This window comes from Scyliorhinus torazame, chromosome 9, assembly GCF_047496885.1.
Source record: "Scyliorhinus torazame isolate Kashiwa2021f chromosome 9, sScyTor2.1, whole genome shotgun sequence".
Taxonomy (NCBI): Eukaryota; Metazoa; Chordata; class Chondrichthyes; order Carcharhiniformes; family Scyliorhinidae; genus Scyliorhinus; species Scyliorhinus torazame.
In genome coordinates, this window is record NC_092715.1 from 34,473,430 (window position 1) to 34,492,986 (window position 19,557).

A 19,557-nucleotide genomic window follows, 5' to 3' on the forward strand; every position below is an offset into this window, starting at 1 on the left:
ATAATTGGTGCAAGCACTTGATGTTCTCCATGGTGGGGGGGGGGAGACGTATAAAGTAGGCTGCTGCCATTTCCACCACCTTCTTGCCCACATCCGGAGGTCACCCTTCATAACACAGCAGGAGGGTGGGGTCTGAAATAGTCATCTCACCTGCCATAGGGTCAATTGGGTTTTTTATCCAGTCAATTGACCCGATAATACGCTGCCCCGGCCATAATGGTAGGCATGGGAAATCTAGTAGAAAGGAGGGCTAGTATCATCGAGGGTGCCCTTTTCGTTCACCCAAGATCGTACACCCCCTTTTTTCCTATCCGTCTGCTCACCAAATCCCACCAGCCCCAGCCCCTCCCTAAACTGTCCAAACCCTCCCCCCGCCCAGGCTTGTCCTGCGTCAGGATGCATTGTTTTTTCTTCTTCAGCTGGCTTGCAGCCCTGGCAGAGCCCACTAATGCACTCCTGTTGCTGCTGGGATCGCGTGAGTTGCTACTCCTGAGGGTGGGACTTTACCCTGCAGTGAGGGGAAGAAGTCCCACTGGCAAGCTATTTAGCTCGCCCACAGCGTGTAATGGCTGCAGGGAGTGGGCTGGCGTGTAGCAAGTCAGCTTTATGTTGGTTTTGCTGGCCCCCACCCCCGTAATATGCAGCCCACTATATCACAAGATTGGTTTGAATGAACATCTCCACTTCCTAATGCGCCGATACCTTAAGGTAACTTCCCATTAAAATAGCACAACGATGAAAAGCTAAGGTAATAAAAGTTGCTATTCAAAGAGAAGAAAGCAGAGGAAAAACGTGTTTTAAGAAATTTTAAATAGGATTTCATAAAAGTTACTAGTCATTCAAGCACTCTTCGAACCAACGTACATAAGTTGATAAAAATTTCAAAGATGTTTTGACAATAGTTAAAATAGTGTTCTTTCATGACAGGATACTAAATGTGAAAATAGATTTTCTGTAAGTACAATCTGGGTAGCAGATCACCCCATCGAAAAAAGTATTGGTGTTCTAACTACCTCATATGTCAAAGACTGCATAACAAAGTGCTTTTTTTGCTTCTATAACATAAAGGTTCAAACTCAATAAAGAGCAAATAATCACCTAATTTGTACAGAGAAAAATGTTTCAGTTAAAATACTTCACAATAAAATTATATGATTATAAATCTCTTATTTTGCAATATTTACACACATTACATGCATTAAAAAGGGGGGGGGGAAAGAGTTGGGGGTTCATAGTCCCACCTAATTTGTAAACCCAACCACCAACTTCTAATGCTTTTGTAGTCCTTACACTTTTATGCCAGTTTTAGATTAATCTATTTCCCAAACTGCTGCATCAGACCATTGGCACTACCATATGCAACTCATGATAACTAAAATATAAAACACAAACGGGTATTCAGTTACCAAAGTGAATGGAATTCAAAAAGGATCTGATTATACACAAGAGGTTACAATGGTCAGCACTAAAATAATCCTTGTGTTTACAAAAAGGCCAATATACTTCATTGTGCAACTTTATAGGTTTGACCTTCATGTTCTGCAAGTGTTGTTAACGGTGCTTTTAGGCAGCCACATGACCAACAAGGTAGATATTGTCATATAGATGTCCTACAAAATCCTCACTAATATTGTGGGCAGCCCGACGAGTGTTCCGGATGAACTCCCGCTTGGACATCTTGTTCTTCACATGCGGACTATTCAAATCGATGGAAAGCAGGATCAAAGAATAGCAAAGTACATAGACAGCATCTGTATAAAAGAAACAGAACTTGCCGTCAGTTACATGCGACATTAAGTAGGATAATCCAGATTGTACTGAACTGCTGTCTTGCTAATGACAATTTTGGACAGTTGGATCTCCATAGATGCAGTTTAGGCAAAGGCTGATTTTTCCATTTAATTAACAGATGCTACGTATTCACTTTGGCCGTAGTCAGATTCCAGCTATTTAGCTTACTGACATTTAAAAAAATGCTTCTAATATGCTATAGAATTTAACAAAAACATCTTTTGTCACTTTTGTTTCAATTATATCAGAGCAGGAATAAACTGGATGTTTGGCAGTTCTTTTTCCCAGGGATTAGTGGGCCTCTGGAATGTGTTGCAGCTGGTGCAATGGGTGCCGACTCTCTGCATGTCTTCAAAACGGAAGCTGTAGTGGTTCTTGACTGGGACAGAGAGCAAATGCATCATACAGAAGGCAAGTGTCCGGTCCATCTCGCCTGTCACACAAATACAGTGCCTTTGGCATCATAAAATATACGCTGGCTATGCCAGCCAAAAGCCATGCAATTTCCAGAGAGAAGCAAGAAAACGGGAGACCATTTTATCCTGATGGATGTTGCATAACACAAAAACATTTATAAAACAACTGCATTTAAATACCAGCTTTAATGTCATCCCAAGGCACTTTATAGAAACATTGCCAAACAAAATTTGACACGGAGCCATGCAACATTATGACAGGTGACCAAACGAATGGAAGCAAAAACAGGAAGGCAGATTACTACCTAAATGGTTGTAAATTGGGAGAGGGGTGTGTGCAGTGGGTCCTGGGTGTCCTTGTGCATCAGTCGCTGAAGGTAAGCGTGCAGGTGCAGCAGGCGGTAAAGAAGGTTAATGGTATGTTGGCCTTCATTGCGAGCGGTTTAGAGTATAGAAGCAGGGATGTGTTGCTGCAATTATACAGGGCCTTGGTGAGGCCACACCTGGAGTATTGTGTGCAGTTTTGGTCTCCTTCTCTGAGGGAGGATGTTCTTGCTGTCAAGGGAGTGCACCGAAGGTTTACCAGACTGTTTCCAGGGATGGCAGGACAGTCATATGAGGAGAGATTGACTAGGTTTGGATTGTTCTCGTTGGAGTTCAGAAGAATGAGGGGGGATCTCATAGAGACTTATAAAATTCTAACAGGACTAGACAGGGGAGATATTACCAATGAAATGAAAAATGAAATGAAATGAAAATCGCTTGTCACAAGTAGGCTTCAAATGAAGTTACTGTGAAAAGCCCCTAGTCGCCACATTCCGGTGCCTGTTCGTGGAGGCTGGTACGGGAATTGATTGGTATGTCCAGAACCAGGGCTCACAGTCTGAAGATTCAGGGTAAACCATTTCTGACATAGATGAGGAGACATTTCTTCACCCAAAGAGTGGTGAGCCTGTGGAATTCATTGCCACAGGAAGTAGTTGATGCTAAATCATTGAATATATTCCAGAGGCGGCTAGGTATAGTATTTGGGGAGAATGGGATCAAAGGCTATGAGGAGAAAGCAGGATTAGGCTATTGAGTTGGATGATCAGCCATGTTCGTGATGAATGGCGGAGCAGGCTCGAAGAGCCAAAAGGCCGCCTCCTGCTCCTATCTTCTGTGTATCTATGTATCTATGTACCATAAAGCGGTTTAAAGGAGGAGAGAGAAATGGATAAATTCAGGAGGGAATTCTGGAAATTAGGACTTAGCATCTGAAGGCATAACTTACCGCATGCTGTCATTCGTTTACAACAAACACTGAAAGATAGGTTCATGTTTCGAATGATGAATGATGCTCACAAGGAGGGAATTACAGAAAATTGTGGGTTCACAGTGTGTGACATTAGATCAAGCCTTTTAGTATCCAAAATTTAATAGTTTGTGTGCCTGAGGTGCACTTCTTGTGAGCCCTGCTCCCCACTAGCAGTAAGCAATTGAACCATATTTTTCTTCACTGGTACATACAGCTGAAGAGATTAACTTATCGAAATTCAGCAGCATAGAATCAAATAGCACAGATGGAAATTTCTTCCCCATCCTGCTTGTCCCAGGTCCTTGAAAAGGCCAGACTACTGGTCTCACTCCTTTGCTTTTGTCACACAATTCTGCAAATGTCCTCCTGATGAAAAACCCCAAGCAACAGTACAAAATGGTAAGAGAATTTTCTAATAGTTACCACACTCACTAATTAATTGAGAAGGAAGTGTTTGGAGACATTCTAACAATTCAATAAAATGCTACCTAAATACAAAGAACCAGTATGTATGTTCAATTTTTAAAACTTTATTCAGTAATTGATACTGTCATGCAAGAGTGCCTTTAAGACATGGATGTTTAAGCAATGTATCTTTCAGAAAACAGTGATGTCATGGAGTGGGTGGAGCTCAGCTCAGGTCAGCCATTTTGCAGTCTGTGTTTTGCAGGTTTTTAGTTTCAGTTTTAAAAGCAGTGTCTGTGTGTTTCCAGAGAGCTGCAAGTTTTGCAGTTTGGTTTTGCTGAGAGCAGCTAAAAAGTGCCTGGCTGGTTTTGCTGAGAGCAGTTTAAAAGTAGAAAGCCAGTTTGCGACAGTCTCTGCATTCTATAGAAACTATATATATCCTTTAACCTGATGTGATACTGTTTAAAGGTGTTAAGTCTCTTGGAAGTTTGAAGGAACATTTTAAGGAATTATTTACTGTTGCAATATTTTCTGAGTTATCGTTGAAGGGGTGTTAAGAGATCCAATGTTTATTTAAGATGTTAAGTTGAGTTCATGGAATAAACAGTGTTTTGTGTTTAAAAATCCACGTGTCCATAATTGTAATCCCACACCTAGGGAAAAAGCCTTGTGCTCGGAAAAGCAACAAATCCATTAAAGGGAGAGGTTGGTTGATCTCCATGATACATTTTGGGGTTCTGAAAAGCCTCACCCATAACAATACCGATCTTAAAATGATGGCCTCAGTTAAAGGGGTAAAATTAAAGTAGTTTAACATAATTTGAACCATGAGAAGCATTATGTTCTGGGTCCTGGTTGTAAGAACCGAATGTCAGATAAAAGCAAAGGCCATAAAGAAAAGGCAGCACTCAACCGAATATTGCACCTAGGCAGCAAGCCAAGTCGAGGTCAATGAGGGTCAAAGGGAAACCCATTCAATGGCTAGAATCATAAAGAACAGACTGGAAGAGTGCCAAGGTTGTCAAAGGGCGATCATTGTAACCTCAGGACATCGATGCAATAGTTTCAGGACAGCGTCATCAGCTCAAACACCTTCAGATTGCTGATGAGCCCACTGTGGGTTCCATTCGTAGCTTCTCTGGTATTAAACAGCTCATGCCAACTGCAGTAGGAACTGGGACTGACAATGGGCAGGCAACATTCATGTCAATACAATTCATTACACAAATTAGGAGGTCTGGCAATGAGCATTTGGTGCCTTTTTTACTTAAAGGAAAACTGATATTAAGCATCGACAGATTCATGCTAACCTGTTGCAATATTGAAAGTGTGAAATAGAATTCAAAGCACTGTATCAAGCCAACTTTAAACTCTAATTTTACATCCAATTGACAGTGCATAAAACAGGCTGTTTCACTAAGTGCTCCACATGAGGTTTCGAAGCTTTATTGATTACTGAAAAACTCCAAAATATTGTTCAGTTTCTCAAGTTTCACAAGTATGAAATCATTCATTCGATTGATAGATTTAATAAATAGTAATTAAATCAATAAATTCAGTTTTAAACTCAGCAATATATTTTTTTTACTATTACATGGGATGCGAGTCTCGCTGGCTAGGCCAGAATTTACTGCCCATCTCTAATTGCCCTGAGCTGAGTGACTTGCTAGATAATTTTAGGGCATTTAAGAGTTAACCACATTGCTTTGGATCTGGAGTCACAGGTCGGGATGCCAGATGGAAACTAGTCATTATAATAAAAGCAAAATTCAGAAATAGAGTCATACGGTTCCCTATTAACAACTTAATCCTATGACTTTAGTTGAGCTTACAGTTTGTGCCTTTCAGTCCTTCCACATGAAGTGCAGAACTTTCTGAGAAGCCAATTAAATTCCTCTGCAAGCTGCCCAGTGTATGCCAGGTCCCACTGGTGGTGTGGGCCTCAGAAAATGCTGTCCATATTCTCTTTGTATTTAATTGCTCAGTGATGCTCACTCCTTACTGTTTTCAATTGATCAAGCATTCTCGTATCAATATATCATTCTGTTCATGTAACAAACTGTAATCAATCTGTTCTTTTGGTTTGAGTTTAACTTAAAAGACTTGATCGAATAGTGCTATTCCCACATCTACATATTTGTGAAGGAATTCTGGCTGTGTATCATCTGATAAATGGGAACATAACTCCAGATGTAAATTCCAATCAGGTTTCAGAATGCACCAAAAACAACCCTCCTATCAACTGATCTTAAAGACTTTCACAAGCACGTTATGAATTTATTTCCGAACGTTTGAGCGTTACTTACAGCATCTTGCACTCAAATTACTCAATATTTATCCAGAGGGAGCATTCCTCCCTAACTGAAGGGTTCTGAGCCCAACATACATGTGCAGAGGCGTCTCCTGGGTGACAGAATGTAAAATGCAACAACTTGGGCATTGGCAACTGAGCGATTTGTGCACTCTACTCAGAATAAGAATCAGATTACATATTTAAGGTGCACATGCAGTTAGTTATTTAGTAAGAGTTGTGCCATTATTGGCATAATGGCACATTAAGTTGTTAGAAAGCTTAATTGCTCTTAACTCTGCCTTGAAAAAATATACACACATCATGATCAGCTTATAAGGCAAAGCTTAATAAACTAAAGCAGTAAGCTTGAGACATTTCCTTCTTTCCAAGATTGCTAAATGTTATCGTCAACCTGCACTCTTGTGCATTCTTTTCTTTTATTAATGAATTGCTGTTCTGAATTCCGAAAACACTCGGGAGTAGTCAAAGAGCTGATGGAATCATGTTTATACAATCTCTGCAGGAATTCAAGCCAAATTCTTTGGCCCCGGCCTTTGCAAATTCTGGTGGAGCTCTAGATGCCATGGAAGGTTGTAAAAGGTCAAAGGTTATTACCTGGGCTGAGGCCAAGATCTCTGGTAACGGCAGGGTTACAAGCACAGAATCGTTGCGAAAATTTGGTGATTAGAGTCTCCAGGTACTCGCCACGTTCTTCAGGAGCATGGATGTGCCGAAAGAACTCTCTTAGTGCATTAGGTAGGAACTGGTTGCTGAAATTGTGCAGGGTCACAAGCTCATCTAACACGTCCCTCCTAGAGAAAGTAAAGGTTTGCAGCGGTAAGAGAAACATTTATAGCTTTTGTGATTTAGGGTCACAAAAGTAAATCATTTATACTTCCGTCAGCTCAGGCAATTGCTGGCACCAGGACTGGAGAGCTGGCTGGCTGAGTTAGCAAAATAAAATAAAAAAAGAGATGCTCAGAGAGAGAAATTAAGGTAGAGGAGATAGAAGAGCCAGTGAGCATAAGAGGGGGAACAATTTTAAGCATATGTGTAATTACTGCTGATGTAATTGAAGGCATGATCATAGGAATAAGTGTAGGCCATTCAACCCGTTGAGCCTGCTATACCATGTAATTAGATCATGTTGGTCTGCATCTCAACTCCGTCTACCTGCTTGGATTCCACAATGCTTAATACCCTTGTTAACAAAGATCTCTCACTCTCAGATGCAAAATTTACAACCCACCTTTTGCTTTTTAGGGAGTCTTCCAGATTTCCATTCCACTTTATGTGGAGAAATGCTTTCTGACATTAACCCGGAACATTCTAGCTCTAATTTTAAGGTTACGCACCCCCTTGTCTGGACTCGGGTACCAGAAGGAATAGTTTCCAGGAGCTTAAATTGTCTCTGTCTCAGCAGAACAATGTGGAAAATGTACGTCAGGTTAGGAACCTGGTGGGAATAACTACATTTTACGAGAAGGGTGAAAGAGAGTAGAGGAAGAATTCAGAGGTACTGAAACATTGGTATGCTGGGGAAGGCCTTCTTCTCTGAGCAAGTGTACGGATGAGCTAATGACATATTCAAACGGGTGAAAAGCAGCTAGAGTATGGAAAATCAAAGTTTGCACACTTTTTCAGCAAACTTTATGGAGGTCTTCAGTGTGTGGAAACAAAAAAATGACATTAACAAACTTTGACCTTAACAAACTGAGAAAGCCAAGATGCTGAGGGAAAGGCTTTATTTGATGGAAAAAAAAGATAAATGATTCAAAAAGGGAAAATAAGATACATTCAGAGCTGCGTCCTTTTAAAAAAAAAATCATTTACAGGATGTAGGTGTCGTTGACTGAGCCAGCATTTATTGCTGAGGGCATTCGAAAGTAACCCACATTGCTGTAGATCTAGATTCATATGTAGGCCAGACCGGATAAGTATGGCAGATTTCCTTCCTTAAGGGATGTTGATGAACTAGATGTTTTTTTATGACAATCGACAATGGTTTCATGGTCAGCACCAGACCTTTAATTATAGATTTTTACTGAATTCAAATTTCAACATCTGCCGTGGTGGAATTTTAACCTGGATCCCCAGGTCTTGCCCTGGGTCTCTAGATTACTAGTCCACCGATGATACAAGTTGTATCATGAACTGGGCAACATGTAATACAAACACCGAAAGTAGAGAGCTCAAAAGATTTTTAAAAAGATGAAAACCTTTTAAGGATCTCAAAAAACACAACATGCTCTGAACAAAGAAGAACAGAAGAATGAATGGTTACTAAAGAAGCTGGATGCTAATGGCAAGGAGGTAAAGATGGTAGAAGAGGTTGTACAATCTGGTGGAGAAAGAAGTGAAAAAGAGATGAAGATTATTAGATGCTTTAAGCATGGGTGTTTATTGATAAATTCTGCAAACTAATTTGAAGGGAGAGAGTCTATCAATGGATATGGAAGAGTTTGTGAAGCTAGTGCCAAGCCAACACTTCAATATGGTGTTTCATACTGAACTCTGACACAGAGCCGGAGACTGGATGTTTTGGCATGTACAGCATGTGGAAGCTTCCGGATATCCGCTGGTGCCACAAAATGATAAATATTGAAGGGTAGAGTGGTTTGTGTACAGCAGCAGAGCAAATTATGGTGAGTCTTATTATAAAGCTGAGGATCAATATTCTCAGGAGGAATGGGCCTCAGCTGAAAAGACCACCTGGAGTGCTGATGCTGGAATTATGAGTGTGTTTAGAAATACTTGAATGGAAGAGTGACGATGCCACATAATATGATAGCGAGTAGCCGTATTACGGCACATTAACACAAGCATAAAATGTTTTAAAATTGAAACAAACTTTTGCACACTCAAATTTTCTGTTCTTGCTCCCATTACTTCTTATTCCAATTTAGAATATTTTTACTGCTGTAATTAGTATTTCAGCATCATGCTATATGAACTGAAAAACCCAAAATATTAACAATCTTTATTCGTGTCACAAGTAGGCTTACATTAATACTGCAATGAAGTTACTGTTGTCATGTGAGAGTGCCTTTAAGAACTGGATGTTTAAGCAATGTACCTTTAAGAAAACAGTGATGTCATAGAGTGGGTGGAGCTCAGCTCAGTTCAGCCATTTTGTAGTTTGGTTTTGCAGGTTTTTAGTTTCAGTTTAAAAGCAGTGGGTGTGTGTCTGTGTGTTTCCAGAGAGCTGCAAGAAGAAAGCAAGGTGCTGGAGCTGAAATCAACCAAGCTAATATATCTCTGCCATTCTACAGAAAATATATATATACTTTAACCTGATGTGATACTGTTTAAAGGTGTCAAAACTCTTGGAAGTTTGAAGGAACATTTTAAGGAGTTATTTACTGTTGCAATATTTTCTGGGTTATCTTTGAAGTAAGGGGTGTTAAGAGATCCAATGTTTATTAAAGATGTTAAGTTGAGTTCATGGAATAAACAGTGTTTTGTGTTTAAAAACCCACGTGTCCATAATTGTAATCCCACATCTAGGGAAAAAGCCGAGTGCTAGGAAAAGCAACAAATCCATTAAAGGGAGAGGTTGGTTAAACTCCATGATACATTTTGGGGTTCTGAAAAGACCTCACCCATAACAATTGGGGGCTCGAGGGGGATAAAAGTCGATCTATTGGATTGGCTTTTGTGAACTTAAAGACAGTGAAGGATTGTTGCTTTTCTGGTGTGGTATTTTAGTTTAAGTGGGGAGAGTGTTGTGAACAATGGCTCTTTCAGAGGCTCAGAAGTTTTTGGGGGTGGAGAATGTCACACTTAGTACTTTACGGACAGAAACGAAAAGCAGACTGTTAGATTTGGCAAGAACATTGCAGTTAACGTTACCTGACAAAATGTGAAAAGATGAGGTAATTATGGCGGAGGTTAAGCATTTAAAGTTGCCTGAGATAGCGTTTGACTCATTGGAAATGGCAAAAATTCAGTTGCAAATTAAATAAATGGAACATGAAAAAGAATTAAAGCGGCTGGCATACGAGAGTGCGAGAGAGGAAAAAGAAAGAGAGAGAGAGGAAAAAGAAAGAGAAATGGAGAGAGAGGAAAAAGAAAAGGAGAGAGAAGGAAGGAGAAAAGAATGAATAGCCCTAGCAGAACAAAAAAAGAAAAGAAAGGGAGATACAGGTCAGGGAAAAAGATAAAGAGAAGGACTTTGAACTTCAGAAAATGGCCATGAAACATGACAATCACTTAAAATTGGCAGACGTAAAGGGAAACGTACAGTTGGATGATAGTGATGAGGATAGTGAGAAAGAGCGTCATAGTCGAAGGCTTGGTGGGAATCTATTTAAATATGTCCAAGCATTGCCAAGGTTTGACGAGAAGGAAGTGGAAGCCTTTTTCATTTCATTTGAGAAGGTAGCTAAACAAATGAAATGGCCACAGGACATGTGCGTATTCCTGATTCAAACAAAGCTGGTAGGTAGAGCTAGTGAAGTGTTTGCATCACTACCGGAGGAGGTATCTGGAACATATGAGGAGGTGAAGAAATCCAGCTTAGGTGGATATGAGCTAGTGCCTGAAGCTTACCGACGAAGGTTTAGAAATTTAAGGAAAGAATTTGGTCAAACATAAATGGAGTTTGAAAGGCTCAAACAGAGGAATTTTGATAGGTGGATAAGGGCTTTTAAAATAGACCAAACGTATGAAGCTCTCAGAGAAATTATACTTTTGGAGGAGTTTAAAAATTCAATTCCTGATGTAGTGAGAACTCATGTGGAAGAACAGAGGGTTAAAACTGCGAGATTAGCAGCGGAAATGACAGATGATTATGAATTAGTTCATAAATCAAAGATTGGTTTCCGACATTAGTTTCAGCCGGTGAGGGATAGAAATTGGGGACATGAGAAGTACTCAGGTGGTAAAGGCAAAGGTGATCTGATGGGAGATAATAAGGAGAGTGTACCTCAGATTAAAAAAGAAATCCAGGAGGGTGGAAAAGAAATGAAAAGTTTCAGATGTTTTCACTGTAATAAACTAGGCCATGTAAAGTCACAGTGTTGGTGATTGAAGAAAAACACTGGGAAGGCTGATGTGGTAAAACAGGATCAGACAGTGGGGTTTGTTAAAGTGGTAAAGGAAAGCCAAAGGGAAGCGAAGGTGTAAACGATTGTACAGCCTGTTCAAGAAGTAATTGTTAAGAAGGTGCCAGATGTCTTTAAAGAATTTACTTGTGTGGGTAAAGTTTACTCATGTGTATCAGGAGGAGCAGGGAACAAAGTCACAATTTTAAGAGATACAGGGGCTAGTCAACCTTTAGTGGTAAGGGATGAGGAATTATGTAGTTTGGGAAGAATGTTGCCAGAAAAGGTGGTAATATGTGGAATTCAGGGTGAGAGGAGTAGCGTTCCATTATATAAGGTAAGGTTGGAAAGTCCAGTGAAGAGTGGTGAAGTGGTAGTAGGAGTAATAGATAAACTATCTTGTCCAGGAATAGTTTATCTTGGGTAATGGTATAGCTGGATCGCAGGTGGGAGGGATGCCGACTGTAGTTGATAAGCCAGTGGAAAATCAGACAACTGAAGTGTTGAAGGACGAATATCCTGGGATTTTTCCAGATTGTGTAGTAACAAGGTCGCAAAGTCACAGGTTAAGACAAGAGGAGAAATCAAAGAGTGAAGATGACGTTGAAGTGCAATTATCAGAAACCATTTTTGATCAGATGGTTGAAAAAGAACAAGAACAGGTGGAGGATGAGGCGGATATTTTTAGTTCAGGAAAATTGGCGGAGTTACAACAGAAAGATGTAGAAATAAAACGGATATATCAGAAAGCATATACGGAAGAGGAATCTGAGAGTACACCAGAGTGTTATTACCGTAAAAATGATGGCTTGATGAGAAAATGGAGACCTGTATATATGCAGACGGATGAAAAGTGGGCAGAAGTTCATCAAGTAGTATTGCCGGTAGGGTATAGAAAGGAGGTGTTGCGAGTTGCACATGAGGTACCAGTGGGAGGTCATTTGGTAATAAGGAAAACTCAAGCTAAAATGCAGAAATATTTTTATTGGCCTGGACTACATAAAGATGAAGTTAAATTTTGTCAATCATGTCACACATGTCAAGTGATAGGGAAACCTCAAGCAGTGATAAAACCAGCACCCTTAATACCCATTCCAGCATTTGAGGAACCTTTTACAAGGGTCCTAATCGATTTTGTAGGACTGCTTCCTAAAACAAAAAGTGGGAATCAATATCTTTTGACTGTAATGGATGTGTCTACTAGGTTTCCAGAGGCCATTCCAGTACGTAATATTACAGCTAAAAGAATTGTGGAGGAGTTACTTAAATTCTTTACTAGATATGGACTACCCACAGAAATTCAATCGGATGAAGGAATGAATTTTACTTCAAAGTTATTCAATGAAGTTAAGGATAGCTTAGGAATAAAACAATTTAAATCATCTGCGTACCATCCAGAATGGCTGGGAGCATTAGAAAGATGGCATCAGACATTAAAGACAATGTTGAGGGCGTATTGTCAAGATTATCCAGAGGTTGGGGATAAAGGAATCCCATTCGTACTGTTTGCAATTAGGGATGCACCAAATGAATCTACCAAATCTAGTCCTTTTGAACTAATTTTTGGTCATGAGGTAAGAGGACCACTTAAATTGATTAAGGAAAAATCGGTGGGTGAGAAATCGGAAATTACACTATTGTATTACGTGTCAAATTTTAGGGAACGATTAAATAGAGCAGGTGAATTGGCTAGACAACATTTGAAAGTTGCACAAAATGTGATGAAACGGGTAGCGGACAAGAAATCCAAAGTTCGTAGTTTTGCCAGTGGGGATAAAGTTTTAGTGTTGTTACCAGTGGTAGGGGAACCTTTAAAAGCTAGGTTTTGTGGACCGTATCAGATTGAAAGGAAATTAAGTGAGGTCAATTATGTGGTTGACGAATGTGATATAAAATAGTTACTTTAGAGATATTAGTTAATGTAATGTAGAGGTAGGCCAGTCTAATTCTGGTGAGTTCACAGACAAAGGATTTCAGACCGCATGGAAAAGCAGGAAGAGGTGTGTCCACCAAAGCAGGAGAAAAGGATGCTGGGTAATAGGGGCCAGAGGAAGGGATTGGAAGTGAGCCAATCAGAATAGATCAACAGGTCAGGAGGGATATAGGATGACCTATGGGCATCGTGTATGTGAAACCTGATGCCATTTGAATGTATCAGTACAGATTCCTTTGTTCCATATCCTCACTTGATTCCAGAAGTCTATGAAGCAGGATGTGCTTCGTGCTCCTGAGAATTGAGGAACGCTTGCAAGCTAAATAAAATAACTAATGCTGTACCTGCAAATCCATCTCGACTTTTATTGAGGCCAGACTGACGGGTAAAGAAACTTGGGATTCAACATGGTAAAAACACCAGATAGAAGGAAGACTCACCGAGTGTGTCATGTGAATATGCTTAAAAGGTACTTTGAAAGGGAAGGAGAGAAAAAGGAGGTTTTAATGATTCGAACTCAAAGTGACAAACCAAATCCAGATGAATGTGAATTTGACATACCTCAAATTAAATTGGAAAATGAAGATGTTCTTAAAAATTGGGATGAATTGTTAAGTTACCTTCCAGAGGAAAAACAAACTGACTTGAAAGAGTTATTGATATCACATGGGCAAGTTTGTAGAGATAAATTGGGAAGTACTAAAATGGCTATACGTAATGTAGATGTGGAAAATGCTGTTCCTATCAAACAACATCCATATAGACTTAATCCTTTAAAATTGGCACAGGTTAACAGAGAGATTGAGAGTATGCTGAAGAATGGCATAATTGAAGTGGGCTGCAGCCATAGTGATGATACCTAAACCAGACGGTACCAACGGTTGTGTGTGGACTATAGAAAGGTGAACAGACTCTTATCCTATCCCACGTTTGGAGGATTGCATTGAGAAAGTGGGTCAATCTGCTTTTATTTCCAACTTCCAGACATGGAAAGAGCATTTAAAACATCGTATGGAGTTCTTCGATCGACTTCAGGAAGCGGGTTTGGTGATGAACCTAGCCGAAAGTGAATTTGGAGAAGCCCAAATCACTTTCCTTGAGGAGTTCCCGATACCCTCAATACGAAGGGAGGTAATGCGATTTCTTAGCATGAATGGCTTTGATCGAACAGTTGTGCAAAAGTTTTGTGGCGTGATTACTCCACTGATGGAATTGCTGAAGATAAAAAAAATTCAATGGACAGCGGACTTTCAACAGGCATTTGACTGCCTGAAAGCTGTAATCACCAATGTTCCTGTATTGGGGAATTGCAAGGTACTCTGTGGTCAGATTGAACTAAAGTATCTGATTCTAAAGAGAAATGCCGAGGGGTAGAGGAATGGATGGATCGTGCAGAGACTTTGTTCAATGAGACTGTCAATCGAGAAGGATTTCGGTTGGAGGAAGAAGAACAAAGAAAAATGGACTATATTATTATGACTGTTTGCGTGTGGTTTTTTTTGTGAAACGTAAAAGTATTTTTACTGTGTGCATTTTTTAATTGATGTTGCGAAGGTGAAAAATGAAACCATCTTGAAGTTGATGGTTTATTTTTTTCTTGGGGGGAGGTGTCATGCGAGAGTGCCTTTAAGAACTGGATGTTTAAGCAATGTACCTTTAAGAAAACAGTGATGTCATAGAGTGTTCAGCTCAGCTCAGTTGAGCCATTTTGCAGTTTGGTTTTGCAGGTTTTTAGTTTCAGTTTAAAAGCAGTGGGTGTGTGTCTGTGTGTTTCCAGAGAGCTGCAAGAAGAAAGCTAGGTGCTGGAGCCGAAATCAACCAAGCTAATATATCTCTGCCATTCTACAGAAAATATATATATACTTTAACCTGATGTGATGCTGTTGTGTTAAGAGATCCAATGTTTATTTAAGATGTTAAGTTGAGTTCATGGAATAAACAGTGTTTTGTGATTAAAAACCCACGTGTCCATAATTGTAATCCCACACCTAGGGAAAAAGCTGCGTGCTCGGAAAAGCAACAAATCCATTAAAGGGAGAGGTTGGTTGAACTCCATGATACATCTTGGGGTTCTGAAAACGCCTCGCCCATAACACTGTGAAAACCCCTTAGTCGCCACACTGCGGCGCCTGTTCGGGTATACTGAGGGAGAATTCAGAATGTGCAATTCACCTAACAAGCACGTCTTTCGGGACTTGTGGGAGGAAACCCATGCAGACACGGGGGGAACGGGCAAACTTCTCACAGACAGTGACCCAATCCAGGAATTGAACCTGGGTCCCTGGTGCTGTGAAGCAACAGTGCTAACCACTGTGCTACCGTGCCGCCAATTGCCAAAACACGTCGTTTTCCAGGTTATGTCTTGTATCTACAAATGAAAAGGTAATTTAAATCCACTCAAAGCTGCAAATAATTTATCTGTTGAGGTTTCTGAACCACACAGTCCAGGAAATCTCCAGGTTCAATTTCTGATGTTGAGATAGCCAGCAGCTGGGTACTACAAAATGGCCACAGTGTGCCTGTTTGAAAATCAACCAGGTTTACTTATCTTGACTGGTGTGCAGCTAATTAAGTCAATGTGCATGCATAGACACACATGCATGTGCATACACCATTGTATGCCAGGCAAGAACAGAATCAAATTCAAAGAGATGCCTCTGAGGTCACGGACCCTATTTCCTACACACTGCCAAGTCTTATGACAAGAGTAATGTCACGAAATGAGACACTGGAGTAGAAATTGTGAAACTGCACTCCAGTAAGCAGGAGATGTGTAGGAGGAAACTGGATAGGAGAGGTGGGGTGGAGGGGGTGGGGGTGAAGAAACTAAAGGATTATCTAGAAAGCTAAATAATAAAGCAACCTAGCTTGAATTGACAACAGGATTTAAGATCTTGTTAACTTTTATTCACAAGAAAGTTGCCAATGGATTCACAAGAAAGTTGCCAATGGAAGCTGTTTTTTTCCAACAACAGAAATGAGCAACAGTCAAAGAAATACATGATCAACAATTTACATATTCATACAAATGTTTTCCTTAAAATTGGCTTTAAAGGCGAGTTGTTACCAGATTGTGCTCGTTTTCCTGTGTTTTAAAAAAATAAAGACAATAATAATATAATAATCTTTATTAGTATCACAGGTAGACTTACATTAACACTGCAATGAAGTTACTGTGAAAAGCCCCTAGTCGCCACATTCCGGCACCTGTTCAGGTAGACAGAGGGAGAATTCAGAATGTCCAATTCACCTAACAGCACATCTTTCGGGACTTATGGAAGGAAACCGGAGCACCCGGAGGAAACCAACGCAGACACAGGGAGAAAGTGCTGACTCCGCACAGACAATGACCGAAACCTGGAATCGAACCTGGGACCCTGGCGCTGTGAAGCAACAGTGCTACCCACTGTGCTAGCATGCCGCCCCTAGTGCCGGCTTTAGTGCATTTGTTTGATACCTCATTTTTCAGTGCTTTGATTTTCACATTTTACCAAGGTCCAGAGTGCATACTTGAAACAACACAATACGGATGGCTCAGAAAATAGTATGGCCTGGAATCAGTTCAACAGGCTTGCAGCTTATATTTATATGTCGCTCAGTTTTATAAAAATCCAGGTTCTTGGATTGCTACAGTGACTCAACGCAACACAATGCCCAAACCCAAGATGGACGTTCAAATCACTGTCATGCTACAGATTCATCTTTCCTTTGTAGAGGTGAATAAGTTATAAAACTAATATCCCACCCCAGTCACATTCTGCAAAGGCTGACCAGCTTAAGTTATTTTCCAGCTTTTCCCTCACAATTTAGTCTTTAATACAGGGATCAGCCTCACAATTTGTCTTTAAAAAAAATAATTCCCGAGATGTGGGAGTCACTGGCATGGCTGCCATTCACTGCCCATCCCAGAATCTCTCCTGTGTAGTGGTTTGCTATGACTAAGTGACTCACTGGACCATTTCAGAGAACAGATAACAATCAACAGCGTGACCAGATTGGGTACCAATTCCTATTCCACATTACAAAGTTAATTGCACCTATTTCCACCAAAACACTGCCTGAATTCACCCTGTCTCAGCTCACCTGCTACTGAAAATCTCATTCATACATTTGTTTCTTATAGACTCAACTTTCCCAATGCACTCCTGGCAGGCCTCCAACATTCTACCTCTCGTAAACTGGAGGTCATCCAAAACTCAGCTGCCCATGTTTTGACTTGCAGTCCTGCTCCCTTAGCACCCCCGTGTTCATCAATCTATATTGACTCCCGGTAAAACAACGTCTTGACTTTAAAATTCTCATCCCGATTTTCAAATCCCACAATGGCCTGGTCCCTCCCTATCTCTGTAATCTCCTCCAGAGAAACAACACTATCTCTGCTCCTCGTTTTTGTGCATTCTCAATTAACTGCTTCCCAATGGCGGCCATATCTTCAGTTGCCTAGGCCTTGTTTTGGAATTCCATCCATATGCCTCTCTACCTTGCTTTCCTTCTTAAAGCTTCCTCTTTGACCAAGCTTTTGGTCATCTGACCTAATACATGGCTCGGTGTCATACTCCCTTTTACAATGTTTCTGTGAAGCACCTAGAGAGGTTTCCTTAGGTTATATAACACAAGGTGTTGTCAGTTCTGAATAATTTCTGGTTTGGGATCAGATATATTTGTAAGAAATGTTACCTGTCATCTAAATAAATTCGAAGTTTCTTCCAATTTAGCGTCCTTGTGTAGAAAATAAACTTTGCAATTTCCTTCGGTACATTGTCCAGTATGCCTTTGCGAAAAACGTAGCCTATTCCCTATAAAGAAATACATATTCTGTAACAGATGTTTAAACATTATAAAACTACAACAATTCTCTCAACAATATCAATAAATATTGGATAAAAGCAGTGGAGAGGGCGAGAGCCTGTGGATAAAGCTCTATAAATATTTCATCTTACCATGTATATATCTTGCTCAGGGCGATTTTGCGTTATTTTGTTACGGGGGAGGGGAGGGTTCATTGTTTGTAAAGGGAAAAAATTGTTTTGTTTTGTTAAAAAAACTTTAATAAATATATTTTCAAAAAAAAAGCAGTGGAGTTGTTTTAAGCCACATGGAATTTACATTGCAGAAGGAGGCCATTCGGGAACAGCACCTGGAGGAAACCCACATAGACACGGGGAGAAAGTGCAACCACCACACAATCACCTGAGGCCGGAATTGAACCTGGGACCCTGGAGCTGTGAGGCAGCAGTGCTAACCATTGTGCCACCCATCTATGAATTAAGCAAATCTAAAAGGCAGAGTGTGGATCCGAGATCAGCAAATTTAAATAATACTAATAATCTTTATTGTCACAAGAAGGCTTACATTAACACTGCAATGAAGTTACTGTGAAAAGCCCCGAGTCGCCACATTCCAGCGCCTATTTAGGTACACAGAGGGAGAATTCAGAATGTCCAAATTATCTAACAGCACGTCTTTCAGGACTTGTGGGAGGAAATCAGAGCACGCGGAGGAAATCAACGCAGATACGGGGAGAACATGCAGACTCCGCACAGACAGTGACCCAAGCCGGGAATCGAACCCGGAACACGGTGAAACCACAGTGCTAACCACTGTGCTAACGTGTTGCCCAAAATAAAGGCTATTTGGAGCACAGCATTGAGACGAGAACACTCATCATCCTTAGCTTCCATGTAGAGATAATAACAATGAGGGAAAGTCTGCAAATTAGGGTGTTGCCTTGTAGTTAGCCCCAAAAATAACCCTTATATGTTCACCTGGGATGTTACTAGTGCACAAGTAGAAGCACACACGCAGGTGAAAATGATAAAATGCTGTATGGACTATGACGGCTTCTGAACTGTGGGTACCATTATGCTAAAGGAGGACAAAGCCAGCGATGAGAAATATAAAGTTATTTAAACCACTGAGGAAATACTAACTTGGCCAGAAGTAGAAATATGTTTTGTTCTCCTGCCACTAACTTGATGCAGTGGTAGCAATGTCACCTCTGCACCAGATGTTTGGGGTCAAACTAACACCAACACAATCTAGGTGGACATTTCAGTGCTACTGTCTGGGAATGACACATTATTGGAAAAGCCAATTTTCTGTTTGACATATTAAATCAATCAGTCTGTTCAGGTAGGTGTAAATGATCTCATGGCATTTCTTCAAAGGGTAGAGGGTTCTCCAGGTCTCCTGGCAAACATTCATGCCTCAACCAACATCACAAATTGGATTATTCTGCTCCTTGCGATTTGTGAAATATTGCGAAGCACAAACTGGCCACTGTATTTGCCCAAAGAACAAGAGACATCCTTCAAAAGTAATCCAGTGGCTTGATGGATTAGGGAGGCTGAAGACAAAAAGGTCTGAATTTGTTTTGC

At 40.4% G+C, this 19,557-nt stretch overlaps 1 protein-coding gene across 3 annotated transcripts in view; it reads right to left on the bottom strand.

Annotated features, from left to right (window-relative positions):
• Positions 1 to 792: 792 nt before the first annotated feature.
• Positions 793 to 19,557, bottom strand: part of fbxo8 (F-box protein 8) — an 83,346-nt gene continuing 64,581 nt past the window's right edge. For all 3 annotated transcript variants that reach the window (XM_072515775.1, XM_072515774.1, XM_072515773.1), the window contains 3 exons: positions 17,858 to 17,976; positions 6,818 to 7,014; positions 793 to 1,751 (listed from right to left, as the gene is read on the bottom strand). In XM_072515775.1, coding sequence (XP_072371876.1) covers positions 1,564 to 1,751; positions 6,818 to 7,014; positions 17,858 to 17,976 — 504 coding nt within the window. In that variant the 3' untranslated portion in view covers positions 793 to 1,563. The remainder of the gene's footprint in view (positions 1,752 to 6,817; positions 7,015 to 17,857; positions 17,977 to 19,557) is intronic.